This window comes from Convolutriloba macropyga, chromosome 6, assembly GCF_964194025.1.
Source record: "Convolutriloba macropyga chromosome 6, txConMacr16.3, whole genome shotgun sequence".
Classification (NCBI taxonomy): Eukaryota; Metazoa; Xenacoelomorpha; order Acoela; family Convolutidae; genus Convolutriloba; species Convolutriloba macropyga.
The window spans coordinates 65,101,307-65,115,743 of record NC_134473.1 but is presented as its reverse complement, the minus strand read 5'-3'; the positions used below and the strand labels follow the sequence as shown (position 1 = coordinate 65,115,743).

The following is a 14,437-nucleotide window of genomic DNA, read 5'->3' as shown; positions in this document are numbered from 1 at the left end:
GCTGATTTTTGTTGTGTGTTTTCATTACCGCACAGCAAGGTTGCAGTGCACACTTATTGCCCACTTTAAGTTGATTTTTGTTTTTTGAGTAAGTCGTTAATACAGAAGCAAGAAGAGTGAGATGCTTGTTCTCTATTTTTAAAACATGTGCAAAATTGAGCACTTTTTGGAATTCAACGATTACTTCAACATATCTCTCCAATTTCATTATTTCATTACAAAGCATGCAAAACATCTGGAAAAAAATATCGCTGAATTTTGGGCTGTTTTCGTCTCCTAAATCATAGTGCGCTTCCATTTTTTTTTATTTCGGATGTCCAAAACATTTTACAATGGTATGATTTTTGAACTGTTTGTAGACGAGAAAACGGAATGTGTTAAATACTGTGATTCTTTTTCTGACCAAAGCTTTGTCCACTGCCATCCATATATCTATTGCATTATTTGACTAAAAAAAGCAAAGCTACAAAAATTGCTTGAGCCGCAAAAGTTAAATATTACTCGAATTTTTGGGAGATTTCTTTTTCAAAAACCTTCTTCTATGAACGAATCTTGGAGTTGTGTCGCGTTAATAATGTATACTTGATTTCGTTCACAACTATTTTAATTGTTCTCAGTTGTTTTAATTGCTCTATTAAGGACTTGGTGAGATTGCTGTTTCACTAATGGCTGTAAAATTGCTTTCAGTAATTGATTCATTTGCCTTATCTTCGTTATCGTTCAACCACCCTTAAATTACCGCTAAAAAGAGGAGTGAATTTTCCGTGCTCCGCTTTTTTCATAGGAAAAAAACTAACTTGAAAAATGCATATCAATACAATCATTGTAAGTATGCTTGGCCTGCTTATTTTGATAATCGTCCAGTTAATTTGTTTCTGTCATTTAGCTTGTTTTTCAGTGTTTCGACATTTTTGCAAAGAAATTATTTTTTCCAGTTAACATATTATTCCTTGTCACATAATGGATTACTGTTGATCCAAAGACAATGCTAGTCACTTTTTCGTGAATTTAAATTTCTATAAATTCCTTAAAAAACTTTAAAATTAAGTGATAGCCTTGCAACAGCGAGATGGTTATTTTTGTTTTGATAGTTTTCTTTTGAAAGCACAGTCTTTTTTTTTCTTTTTTTGAGATAACTCAAATCTTCGGCTCGGTTTTGTGACTCTTCCTCGGAGAGAAGTTGAGCCAAATAGGCCCAAAAATTATAATGGATTTCAGCTTCATCATTTTAGGGTGTAAATCAGAAGTCAAGTCAAGTCACATTCATTTGTTTTCGACTCAACCCTTCACGCAATTATAAACATAAACCAACTATCGTCGGAAAAATTGCTCTCAAATGACAGGCGGCGCAATTTAATTCAGAGATCAGCCGAAAGTAGGATTGGAACCCCGACCACCTGCGTCCAATTCCGTCACCTCGACCGAGGTATTAACCACTGGGCTATCAGGGCCTTGTCCTCTACTCTCTAACAATCGGTTTGGTTTGAACAAACTTTATTTTGGAGTGAGAGCAATTAAAACCACTCAAAAATCAAGAAGTGCGTGAAAAAGGCACTTGAGAAGTCAAAGATTCTAGATAAAAAGCGCAAACGGTCTGAATATATACTGACTGAACAACCTATCCCAATTGTCTCAACTATACTGATTGGAATAGTTTCCATGCACATAAGATTCCTGGGCTCTACCGTCGCATAACCCTAAGCCTTGTGGCCGGCCAGTTATTCGCTTCAAACATCCCCGTAATGGGGGACATTTAAATTTGGGTAATCTATCAAACGAGAAACTATTTAACCCTGGGAATAGTGAAAAATTTAGAGTGAATAGGTAAATTAAAGTATCCGTTTTAGTAAATGCAATAGCGGCTAAATTAGATTAAGAAGTTAATTTTTAAGTGACCAATAATATAACAACTATTTGGTAGATTGATTCACCATAATTAATAACAAACGACGAAGATAGGAAGAGAAGAAGAAACTACAAATTCAATTCAGTCAATTTACACAATAAGAAACCATTTGAAATGATGAGATTAAGGATTTAATTCACATTAACGAAATAAAAGTATCATTTTAGTACTAGATATAAGCTGTAATAAAATAAACTTCCATTTAAATCTTAACAGGCGGCAAATTTGGCAATCAAACTCACATAACCCAGAAACGGTTGCATGACAATTTACCCAATTTCATTTTACCCAATGCTCTTTGATAATGCTCATTGCTGCTTTTGAATGGAATTGAGGAAATCGTCCTGACACCCCCAGAAACAACATTCTATGGCATAGAGAACTTTTCATTTTTGTTGCCGATCTCGAGTAATGAAGGGTGTTCTAAACTAAGCCGTTTTTTTAGTTCTGTCAATTTGTATACCTCACAATATTCAAAAGCGAACGACACAAATGCAAAACCGCAAGCCATCAATAGAGTAGAGTAAAAGTGTTGCTAAGTGCTTTTCCAAATTCATTCTTCTGGTGAGTTAAAACTAAAAAAAATTTCAACTGTCAACTGTCATGGAAAACTAAGTTTAACTTTCCATCCGAAAATTAAGGTCAAAATTGAAAATTAAAGCAATGTCTTCAGAGCCCTACATTTGAAAATTCTCAAATGTAACAAAATGGTTTTGGTCAAATTAGCAGTAAAGATTTCAGCGTGGTTTTTTTTCAACCATGCCTTTAATTCAATCATCTTTAGTTGGTCTGTCTGATTTTATTTTTCAAGACACTAATTTCAACCTTCAAATGCTTAAATTGACTACACTTTTTTTCTAAATTCCGTTGAGTCAAAGCATGCAAAGCTCATAGTTTACTTAAAAAATAATAGTCAGATAATTCTCAAGACGTCACTTCAAGCCAACTCCTCTAATGATTAAGGATCCGCAGCAATAAGGCATTATGTTCTGATAAACGGTAATAATGATGACCTGTTTCTGGGTTATTTTGCACTGAGATAAAAGATTTCTCTGCTTTAAATGATATTTAACACTAACGAGGTGAGCAATTAAGAAAGTAATTAGAGCAACAATAGCAACAGAGCCGACAACCCCCCTCCCTCCCCCAGCACCCACACAAACCTCTATGTAGATAAGGTCAATATGCAAAATAATTAGAATACGACACTCCAGTTAAAAGCTAAATTGCATTAGCAAAACATAGATATCAATCGAAACCTGCCCCTAATCAGAGCTAAATTGCTCAAATAGTTACCGTCTGTCAAATGGTTACGGCTCAAATTGGCCAGTAATCGGTTACAATAAAGGGTCAGGGGTCGGGGGGGGGGGGGGTTGCGAGGTGGGGGGCTCTGCAAGAATAGGGAGATCAGACTGCAGTTAGAGGCCACACCTTTAAACTATTAAGCGACACATCGAATAAGCTCAAAATGAAAAAAAAAACGAACGACTGGCAAAAACACGAAGGGATGAGAGAGTTACAAACTAACAATAGAGTTAACAACCACCACACGGTTTAATTCGTCACGTATTTTAAAATGTTTTTAATTCCAGTGAATACTGGGGAACAAAATTTGTTAGCACAACGAAATATGTATCACCAAATGGAAAAATTAAATTCAGAACCCAACTACTTTACACACAAACCAGAATAACGTTTTGATGGATCATGATATAGATACATTTGCCATCATCAACCAAAATGAGTGATCATAATAGCCGGTTGTTTAATGTCAACATTCACTTCACTTCCAACCTGTTCTTGCCTCAGCCAGCATTCTAAAGGTCTAATATGTCAATTTTGATTCGATTAAACATCACCAGGGGGAGGGGGTTACTTTCTGTTCGGTTTTCAACAGTTTTCAAACCTTGACATGATCCCCAAAAACTCAGATAATGGATTAATGTTTATGAATGGATAAACGCAATGTAAAGCCCAAAAAAATTATCGATAAAGAAGTCTTCAAAAAATTAGAACTAAGTTTGGGGAAAACTCGGGATATACATAATACACAATATAATGAAAATTCAGCGTTCAATTGATAGATTTTTTTATTATAGCCAGACAGGAGAGAAAAATTTACATGAGAAACAAATCAAAATTATTGCAACAAAACTGTTTTGCAACGAAATTTGGAAAAGGGAAAGGATGAAAAATAAACCCCATTATTATTATTTATGGTTATTTGTTTACGCAATGGCACTTGATAATAAAGGCGGCAATCCTTGAGTTACACGTCATTTGATATCATGTCTCTGGGGACATTTTGGGGACTAATTTGAGGAAATCAGAGAATCGCATTCATCCGTCTTCGGGCATCGGTTGATTTTAGGCAACAGGCATTCGATAGTGAAATTAGTTGCATTAGTTGCTATTAACCACTTAGATGCTTTTATTTTGGAAACTGTTCTCGAGCTGAGTTGACGCTTCTGTAATCTTTTAAGCCTATTTTGTCGTGATAAGTTATTAATAGTCGGCATAAGTTTTCAAGCTGGTTGGTTATTAACGGTGTCACGAATTCCAAGCCTGAAACAGAATATTGCATTAATTGAAGGATAAACTAAAATGTCGAAAATCAATTTAAAAAAAGGAACAACCGACTAACGTCGGGCGAATTGCTCTCAAACGACCGTCGAGCGGTTGGCTTCGTCAGTAGCTAGGCACGGTTTAGTGAGGCTAGCTTTAGCTTAATTGAAGGGGCGTCAGTGAGTGCAGCGGGGTGGGGGGAGGTTCACCGCCCTTCGCACCATAAGTAACATAACCGATTAAACGTCGGAAGAATTGCTCTCGAACGACGAGTGGGAGCTCTAATCAATTGCAGTCTGCTTCCGTCAGGGGGGATAGTGAGCCTAAATAGGACTAAGAAGTTCAATAGTGGGCCTCAATTTACCACTTTAGAGATTAACATATACCACTATTAAGTGAAAAATAGCACCAGTTTCGGCGCACTTTTCATTTGACTTTTAATATTAAATTGCCGCCAATTGAGTTCAACTGCTTCAAATTGTGATTGAGAGAGAATTTTAGATCACGCGAAACGCAAAAAATCAAGGGCGTAAAAGTCACTCGAAAAGTCAAAACGGTCAAGAGAAAATTTTGCATAAAAAAGACACGTTTACAATATTTGCTTCTCTACGAGAGCAATTAATAGGTCTCCAAAACAGATTCTGTGAATCGCATACTTGCAGACTAGTGAGCTGAAAGGCTCTAAGAGCATTTATTGCCCACTGGGCGCTACCTGTTTATCCCGTTTTTGAGGACGAGAAGTCAAATGCGTCAGACAAAAATTAATCAAGCGAAAAATTGCATTAAAAAACCGACAGGACTAATATAACAGCTAAAAACTTCGAGAGCAATTTGAAATCCAAAAATCTTTAAAAGACAACAACAATAATTGCTTCATATTTCGTTCAACCAAAAAGCACCAGATATTTAAAAACAAACGATCTATGATACATCAGCGTAATTATCTTCAACTTAAAACATAAACCGACAAATGTCCGAAGAATTGCTCTTGAACGACAGGCGAGGCAATTTAATTCATGGTCGTTAGTCTAGACCAATTGTTCTTTATGGGTGCAAAAAACTTTGACCCCACCGGGATTCGAACCCCTGACCTCTCGATCAATGGCCAACCGCAATAACCAATGCGCTACAAGTCACTTAATTTTCCTTTGCTGCAACCCAATTTATATTAGCAACTTCGGAGCACTAGAGATCACTCAAAAATGGAGAACGAAAGCGTGAAAAAGTCACTTGAGAAGTCAAAGAATGTTCTAGAAGAAAAGCGCAAAATTGTCAGGCGAAAAATTTGCATAAAAAAGACACACGTTTACAATAATTGCTATCAACTGCGTTCAAGAGCAATTAAACATGAAACAAAATGATCACCTGCAATTGCCGAAAATTGGCCGCCAATGATTCTCGTGACCCCGATAGGGATCAAAGTAAGAACAGTTAAAGAGCGTGTTATTTTAATTGGATTTTGGTAGTTAGGAACAGTCCGGTTTCTAAATGAAAGGACCCAAGGATTTGTACCAAAACAGAAATAAATTAGAGAACCCAAGGTCAGATTTCATTGGTCACTAAAACTTTGAAGCACAGTGCTTAGTTTGAAAGATTGAACAAAGACTTAAAGAAGTAAGTCCATTTTTGTGCCCTAAACTTAGTGTCCTAATTAAGGACACAAAGTTTAGCGCAAAACGTTAGACTTATTTAGAAATCTAACTTTTGACACTTGAATCAAACCGCTAAAAAAACCTACTGCTTGGCTATCGGAGACGTTTGATTTATTTCAATTCCTGCATATTTTTCAAAAGAAAACTTTCACTATTCTGCAAAATTGTATTCTTAACTTCAATTTAACTCAACTTTTTTGAACATTTTGGCTCCTTAAATGTGTTTAAACAAGATCTTGGTCCCAACGGGCCTCGTGCTCACCACTCGGGCGACTAAGATTTTGTCTAACATGTACGTAGACCCCGTAACGAAAACTAATTAGAACAAAGTTCAAACAGGGCGACTAAAACTGGGCTTTATGGGAATATCCCTTTTCTATTTTCTATTTCATTTTTCGACACTGATTCTGTTCATTTTAGATTGAGTTGCTGAGCAACAGCAATTTTAAATTATTTTGACTGGAATTTACGAAGATTTAAACTACGATAGAAGTGAAAAAGATTCCATGCTATATTGAAGAGGATGCAAAATTACGTAAAGCGAAACAATTTTTTCGACGCGAAACAGGAGTGCGACATTAGCCTACTCGGCAGATGACGCGGCTATTTATTATTTGACTTTAAGTATTAAATTGCCCAAATCAGCTGCTTGAAATTGTGAATGAGATAGCACCTTTAGATCACGCAAAACGCAAAGTGAGGGGCGTATGCCACTAGAAAAGTCAAAAAACGGTCAAGCAAAAATTTTGCATAAAAAACACACATTTACAATAAGCAATTAAAAATATTCTTACATCAGTCCAACGTATGTAAATATGATAACGTATTACTTAAAAAGCGAATTCTTTTTGAAGATTATAATAACAGCTCAATTCCAGTAATTTAAAAAAAATTCCTGGTATTCAATTTTCAATAAATATTCAATAAAATTTTAAAAATTATACGCTCCCGTCAAGCTTTGAAAAATTCAACTGTTGTTTTTCGCCAAATCAAATTTTTAGCAAGGTATTTACCAGCGAATGAAAATAATGAGGTTTTAACGTTGGTTTCTCTCAGAAGTTTCTTTGATCGGATTATCAACAGTATAATTAGATTTACTTTCGCAATCAAGTCCGAGGTTCTCAGAACTTTCCATTTGCGATTATATGTATGCAAGGTCCTTTTAGCACAACTTATCAACAGGCAAACTTCGATCGCCAACGGAACGGGACATGTGTAATATTCATAACCAATTAGATATTGCAGGACTTCAAACGATAACAGCATGATCACAATTGACTGTTATAGTTTCAGAGACATGAAACAGTACATCCAATAAACAGACATGGTGGTAATATAAAGAAACTTTTCATTGACCAAGTAAAAAAAATAGGAGCGCAATAATAGCCGGCCGAGAAGATGACAGCGACCATTCACAAAAACATAGGCGTCAGATTGGTAGGTAATAGCCACCAAATAGACCGTTGAGACTTGTCATCCCCCTCAGTTGAACCAGACTACAAAACGGTTCACGGAATGAGATTCAAATTTTAAATTCTATCCTTGCTTAGAAATCAAACGTCAATGCATTTCAAGCAATAGGGCCTTATACTTTTATAGCAAGGGTGACTTCCATTGAGATTCAATTGAGTCTATATTCTCAACTTAAAACTAAACTGAGTTAACATTGGGCAAATTGCTCTCAAATGACAGGTAGGGCAACTTAATTCAGAGGGGGCTGTAGCCTAGAAAAATTTTTACTAAAAACTTCCAAAAAATTTGGAGTTCGAACCCCCGCCCGCCTGCGTAAGAGACTAAACCATTCACCACTCGGCTATCAGTTCTTCATACCTACCTCTTCTCCTAGAATTGCTTTTACTTTAGCAACAAACTTAATTTCTGAGTAAGAGCAATTTAGGTCACGCGAAACTCAAGTGTGAAAAAGGTCACTCGAGAAGTGAAATCGAAAGAATGTCTTTGAACAAAACTTTTTTTCGAGAGCAATTAATGAGTGCTGATGTCATTTTACTAAGTGAGGTATGTGTGAATCTGGATGCGTTTATAGGGTGTCAAGGATGCTTAAAAATTCATCAAATGATTGCCCTAAAATCCCCATGCAGAATATAGTAAATGAGGTCATGCACACAAATTCAGCTGCTGAGGGGCAAAAATAACCGAGAAAAGTAGCTGTGTGATTCCTAGGAGACAACGAATGAAAAAACGTAGCAGGACAAGTCCTGACGTACAATTCAAAGAATTTTCATTCACTAAGCAAAAAACTAGACCTAGAACGTAGAACGGACTATGAGTGAACTGGGAAAACCATTTCTAAAAAAAAAACAGATCAAAGAAATTTATTAAAAAAAACAGAAAATCAATGTCAAAATGTCGCATGTTCACAAAAACCACTAGCGAGAAATGGACATTTGGTTCAAATAAAAAAACTAGGCCTAGAATGAACTATGAATGGATTGGGAAAACCATTTAGAAAAAAAATCCGATCTAAAAAATTGAAAAAAAAAAACAGTAATCAAAATGAAATTGCCGCATGTGAACAAAAAAGTACTAGCGAGAAAGCGAACTTTTGTTCAAACACCGTTTTCTCATTCTACTTAAAAATTAGTGCGAAAAAGTTTTACACTGCAAAACCACTCGCTTTTTCGCTCCACTTCCTGTTTCGGTGTAACAAAATCATCACTTCAATTTGACTTCAAAAATCATGAAAATGTGTAAACAGATCTTAAAAAAAGACAGCACCCCAATACAATTCAAATTCTTTGAATTGTAAAAAACCACGATGTCTCCAATAATAGCCGCTATCGCTTCGCGGCTATTAACAAATTTTGTTAAGCAATTTTTTTTTAAAAAAATATATGACTTCAATAATTGCTTCAAACTTTGAGAGCAACTAAACACTTAGAAGACCTGTCAATAATGAAACTCGGTAACAGGCTTCACATGGAGGTGTTCACAAATGGTACTCAGCGGGTACTCGGGAACATATTAGATATGCGATATCACATATTGGATCAGTCCAACCAGGACTATGAAGGGATAGAGTTCGGGAATGACGTACCTGAGAGGACCGAAGGTTGTACTTGTTGGTCATAGCAGAGGCAGCAACTGTCGACTGTTGATGATGATGGTGGTGGTGGGGGTGGGCACCAGATGATAGATATGTACTGGCTGCATTGGATGAGACCCCTGCACCCATTTGACTACCCCCACCCCCACTAATTGAGATTGAGGTCACGGGTGAAGTGTCCATCATGGACGGCTTTGTACTCGTAACTCCACCAGTTGCATCTAAACATTAACCAAATCAGTCAAAAACGCACAAACCAACATTATCACTCATAAGTATATTTAAATCTTCACAATCAAACTTCAGCGAGGGCTTAAGGGCAATTGATGGCCCTGTCTGTATTAATACATTGGATTGAGGAATTATTTGAAACGTCGCCGAATTTAATTAAAAAACGGATAATTAACAGCCTTCCTATCAACTTTACATCAAACACTCCAAGGATGAAAGAAACAACTTTGGGTTGGAAATTTGGCAGTACACAACTTACGGTTTCCAAACTGACAAAGATTAGAAACTAAGGTCGACGAGATCCACGCAAACCACAATTATTGACCAATTTGTTGTAAAATTTTAAACTGACATCAAATTACGATCAAAGCAACCAAACCTTGATTTCAAATTGACTACCATTAGAGCGATGTACTGTTAAGTTAGAGTGCTGATGAACCGTGTATATAAGAGGCCTTCCATTCATTAAAAACAGCGTCCTTCTGATGTTCTAAAGGTGTTCATCAATACTCAAAATGCTCATTAATGCCACAAAATGAACTTAAGAGCAATTGAAAACGAATATATGAATAGGGACCCACCAACATCGAACGAATTGTTCTACAAAAAACAGTGATGCGACTAGATTGTAGCCTGGGATTTTTAAATGGACAACATCGAAGGCTATTTATTAATAGTTTATTATCGACCACTGAATGAAGAGTTGGCGAGGATTGGTGAGAGAGCAACTATTTGCTAATGCTATATGTATATGCCTAGAATACTACCAAACTATAGGCACGCAGTTTAATGACATCAATGAAAGCAAAGTCAAAATCAAAACCACCCAGCTCACAAAATTGAATGTTGGCTTTCCCATTGCAAAACTAATTTCAAAGCAATGGCACTTAACAAAGTTGGTACTGTAAAACAGGTAAAGAAAAAGACACAAACTGACAGGCTATCTTTGATCCGTTCCAAAAATAATTTGGCGCGCAGTGTCAGTATACAAATACACTTAATTCAGCCTCTAAATTTGAGGACAGCGCAGCTTATACTTGGTCAAAGCACTAATTTTTAATGCCCGTGGATATCGGTTTATCTCATTTATTTACTCAGCGCCTTCGAACAGATTTTTTGCACAGTTTATTCTCGTTGCGAAGATTCACTGAGAGAATGATTTAAAATCCATAGAGTTGCAACAATGAGTGCTGAAGGTCAGAACTGTAACACAAAAACAGCGAATTGTGCAAGAGGAAAAGAGCCGGCAAATTTCCGGAAAATAGCCAAAGTTGTAACCACTGACCGATGTTAGAATTGAAACAGTTAGAGGAAAAAATAGATTAAAAAAATTGATGACAGCCTAATTTTAAGTACTAAAGAGTGTTCTAATTTAGTCCGAATTTCTTTAGATTCGATGAACAAGAAGGTGAATTCAACCTCTAAATAGGACGAACATAACCCACTAACGTCGGGCGAATTGCTCTCAAATGACCTGCGATCGGTTGTCTTTGTCAGTAGCTAGGCACGGTTTAGTGAGGCTAGCTTTAGCTTAATTGAAGGGGACGCGAGCGGAGCGCAGCGGGCGAGGGGTGCACCAGGGTCCACGTCCTGAACGATGTGCACAGGGGGGTGTGGATTGGGGGGGTTTAAGTGAGGGGGCTGATATGGGAGAGGGGTGAAGTGAACCACCCTTCACGCCATGTGTATACGTCTCCAAAACAGTTTTTTAATTGAAGGGCGTAAGTGAGCGCAGCGGGGGGGGGGGGGGGGGCAGTGGTGGGTCAATCTCTAATAATCGCCCTGCGCACCACAAGTTTAAGTCTCCAAAACAAATTCTGTGAATCGCGTACTTGAAGACTAGTGAGCTGAAAGGCTCTAAGAGCATTTATTGCCCACTGGGCGCTGACTGTTTATCCCGTTTTTGAGGACGAAAAGTCAAAAGTGTCAGACGAAAAACTGGTCAAGCAAAAAATCGCATTAAAATATAGCCGACAGAGTGTCGGAAAATAGCCGCGATAGACGCTTGTGGCCTTCCATGAATTGAAAAACTAAACAAATAAGATAGACAGATCGATCACCAGTCTCTTAAAAGACCACTAGACTTTTTGAGTTAGATATGGACTTTCAATTTTATGACACATACGGTCTACAAGGAAAAAACCCTAACAGAGCATTTTCAAAATTGATATTCGAAATCAAAAACTGAAGACTAATACTCAAGAATTAGGGCATATTAGTTTGGCACTACTTAGATGCGCACTATTTATCTTTAACTAGTAAATGTTAAGAAATTTAAAGTTCCCTAAGTGAGTTCAGAAGTCATTTTTTGAGTGAGGAAAGTCACGCAATTGAACTAAAAGCAGAAATGACGTCACGCACACAAATGTTGACTGCAAAACAGTAGAAGTCACTGAAGTCATTGAAAAAGTAAATTCCAAGAAGTCAGGTCGTAAGAATCATCGATGGAGACGACGAAATAAAAAACATAGCAGGACAATTTTCATTGATTAAAAAAAACTAGACCAAAAACGCACTTTGAGTGAATTGGGAAAACCATTTCCAAAAAAAAAAAACAGATCAAAAAATAAAAAAAAAACAAAATCAATGTCAAAATACCGCATGTGAACAAAAAACCACTATCGAGAAAAGAATATTTGGTTCAAACAAAAAGTCTAGATCTAGAATGAACTATGAATAGATTGGGAAAAACCTTTAGAAAAAGATCCGATCCAAAAAATTGAAAAAACAGTAAAAATCGAAGCGAAATTGCCGCATGTGAACAAAAAATCACTAGAGAGAAAGCGAATTTTTGTTAAAAGACCGTTTTCGCACTCTACTTTGAAATTAGAGCAAAAACTTTCACACCGCAAAACCACTCGCTTTTTCGCTCCATTTACTGTTTCGGCGTAACCAAAATCACTACTCCAATTTGACTTCAAAAATCATGAAAATGTGTGAACACATGCTAAAAAAAAGACAGCGCCCCAATACAATTCAAATTCTTTGAATTGTAAAAAACCACTTTGTCCCCAATAATAGTCGCTATCGCTTCGCGGCTATTAAAAAGATCGACAGGATTAATATAATTGCTACAAACTTCCTTTTGAGAGCAATTAAAAAGCTTTATACCAATACGACGTAGCAGTATACTCTAACGACCTCTGATAATTTAAAACACTAAGTCATATCTAAAACATTCGGTCTCGGTGACAAGGCTTTATTGGTTTAACTCACTTTTTTATTTACCTTTCGTCCTTCAAAATATTTGCGTACATTTTCTTACTAAATTCTTAATTCAACTCAGTTGATACAGTGAGTGATCATATGAGCACAAAAAACACACAAAAAAAATTTAAAATTGCCAAAAATTATATTTAATTTTTGTCAAATTTTGGCAAAAGACTCCACAGCCAACTAATCCATTGCAAAACCGACCGGTAATAGATTGAAGTTAAGAGGAAAAACTAGTTGGAAACCTAAAAATCAAACACCTAATAGTCAAAAAACAAAAAAATTCAAATTACCAAACACTAATAAATGGTTGGTAATATTATAAAAAAAAAACAAATTTGTACTACAAAAAAACCCATGCCCAAATAGCACGCTAATATTCGAAGTGAAAACGACATTTTCAAAAAAACTTGAAAAATAGACTACTGTTTGTTGGGTTTAAGTAAAAATTACTAAAATGAGTGCCTCAGAAAACAGAAAAAAAATCTTCATTAAGATGACCATCATAACGTCCTTCTAGGGCCCAATCAAAAAGAAACTCACAATAAGGGTCTCAAAACTATCATCTTGAAATTAAAACTTCCTTCGTGAAATTAAAACTAAATGAGAACACAGATCTAGCAGATTGCCGGAAAAAAGCTGCAATACCTTAGTACACCTATCGTCTCAAACTACCAATGAAGAAACAAAAAGGCACAGCCGATTACCGGCAACATGGACGCTGTTAATTCCCATAACCAAAAATGAGATTGAAAGAAGAGATAAACTAATAAAAGATGATTTTTGTACACAAACAATTTCAAAGTGCGAACTATTTTGATGTCATTTTGGAGCTGAACATACTCCTGTTTCCTAGTGAGACGACACAGGGGCTATATCAATACTAATAAGCATTCGAGGTGCTAATTATGAACAAATTTTGTGTAACGGGCATCTAAAATTGAGCTTTATGGTTTTGGTTTCCATCTGATTTCCTTTATTGATACTGAAATTGTTCATTTTGAATTGCCTTGCTATACAACTGCTGTCTAAAACCTCTTTTAGCAGATTTCACGCAAAATATTGAACGAGCTGTGAACTAAGGTAAAGCAAAAAAAATGATTCGACAAAAAAGGAGCGCTAGAATAACCGGCTGAGAAGCTGAGGCGGTTATTATTAGGAAACAAAATAATTAAAAACCAAAGTCTTAACTTGATATGGATTTGGGTCAATTTCAACAAACATCAATTAGATTGAGGCACTCTCATCTGACCTTAAATACTCAAATTGCAGTCAAATTGAGAGGAAAGCCGTGTTGAGTGTAGCGACAATTCTTTACTCATATGAACAAAAACATCGATTCAATAAGAGTGACAAATGACGTGACGCAAACAGCTGATTCAAAGAAAGCATGAAGTAACATGTTGGTAACAAAAATGTTGACTAAAAAAGGGGATAGGGACATTAGCTCAGCTCATCAATCGCTATAGCAACTATTAGAACAACAGACAAATGTCGGACGAATTGCTCGCAAACAGCCGGCGAGCGGTTGGTTTCAACCGCAGCAAGCCGCGGGTTTAAGGAGGCTAGCTTAAGCCCAATTCAGCCGGTGATGGTGGAGTGGGCATGGGTAAAGCGGTGAGCGCGGCTAGTGTCGACCGTGACGGGGTGCACTGGTGAAAGGAGAGGGAGTGGCGGCGAGAATGAGGCGAGAACTAAGTGGCAGGAAATGGGGAAGTGGGAGTGGGGAAGGGGTAAGGTAAAGCACAAAAAAATTATTCGACGAAGCAAAAAAAATAGAAGCGTTATAATAGCCGGCTGAGAAGC

At 36.7% G+C, this 14,437-nt stretch overlaps 2 protein-coding genes across 7 annotated transcripts in view; one reads left to right on the top strand and one right to left on the bottom strand.

The window, feature by feature from the left end:
* The window catches only part of LOC142341870 (UDP-glucuronic acid decarboxylase 1-like), a 380,310-nt gene that overhangs the window by 121,149 nt on the left and 244,724 nt on the right, over positions 1–14,437 (top strand). The gene's annotated exons all lie outside the window — the stretch shown is intronic.
* Positions 3,757–14,437, bottom strand: part of LOC142341866 (uncharacterized) — an 85,654-nt gene continuing 74,973 nt past the window's right edge. For 5 of the 6 annotated variants that reach the window (XM_075393149.1, XM_075393151.1, XM_075393150.1 and 2 more), the window contains 2 exons: positions 9,179–9,408; positions 3,757–4,471 (listed from right to left, as the gene is read on the bottom strand). In XM_075393149.1, the coding sequence (XP_075249264.1) occupies positions 4,457–4,471; positions 9,179–9,408 (245 nt within the window). In that variant the 3' untranslated portion in view covers positions 3,757–4,456. Of the gene's footprint in view, positions 4,472–9,178; positions 9,409–14,437 lie in introns of those variants that run through there. The other variant, XM_075393155.1, reaches the window with a different exon arrangement.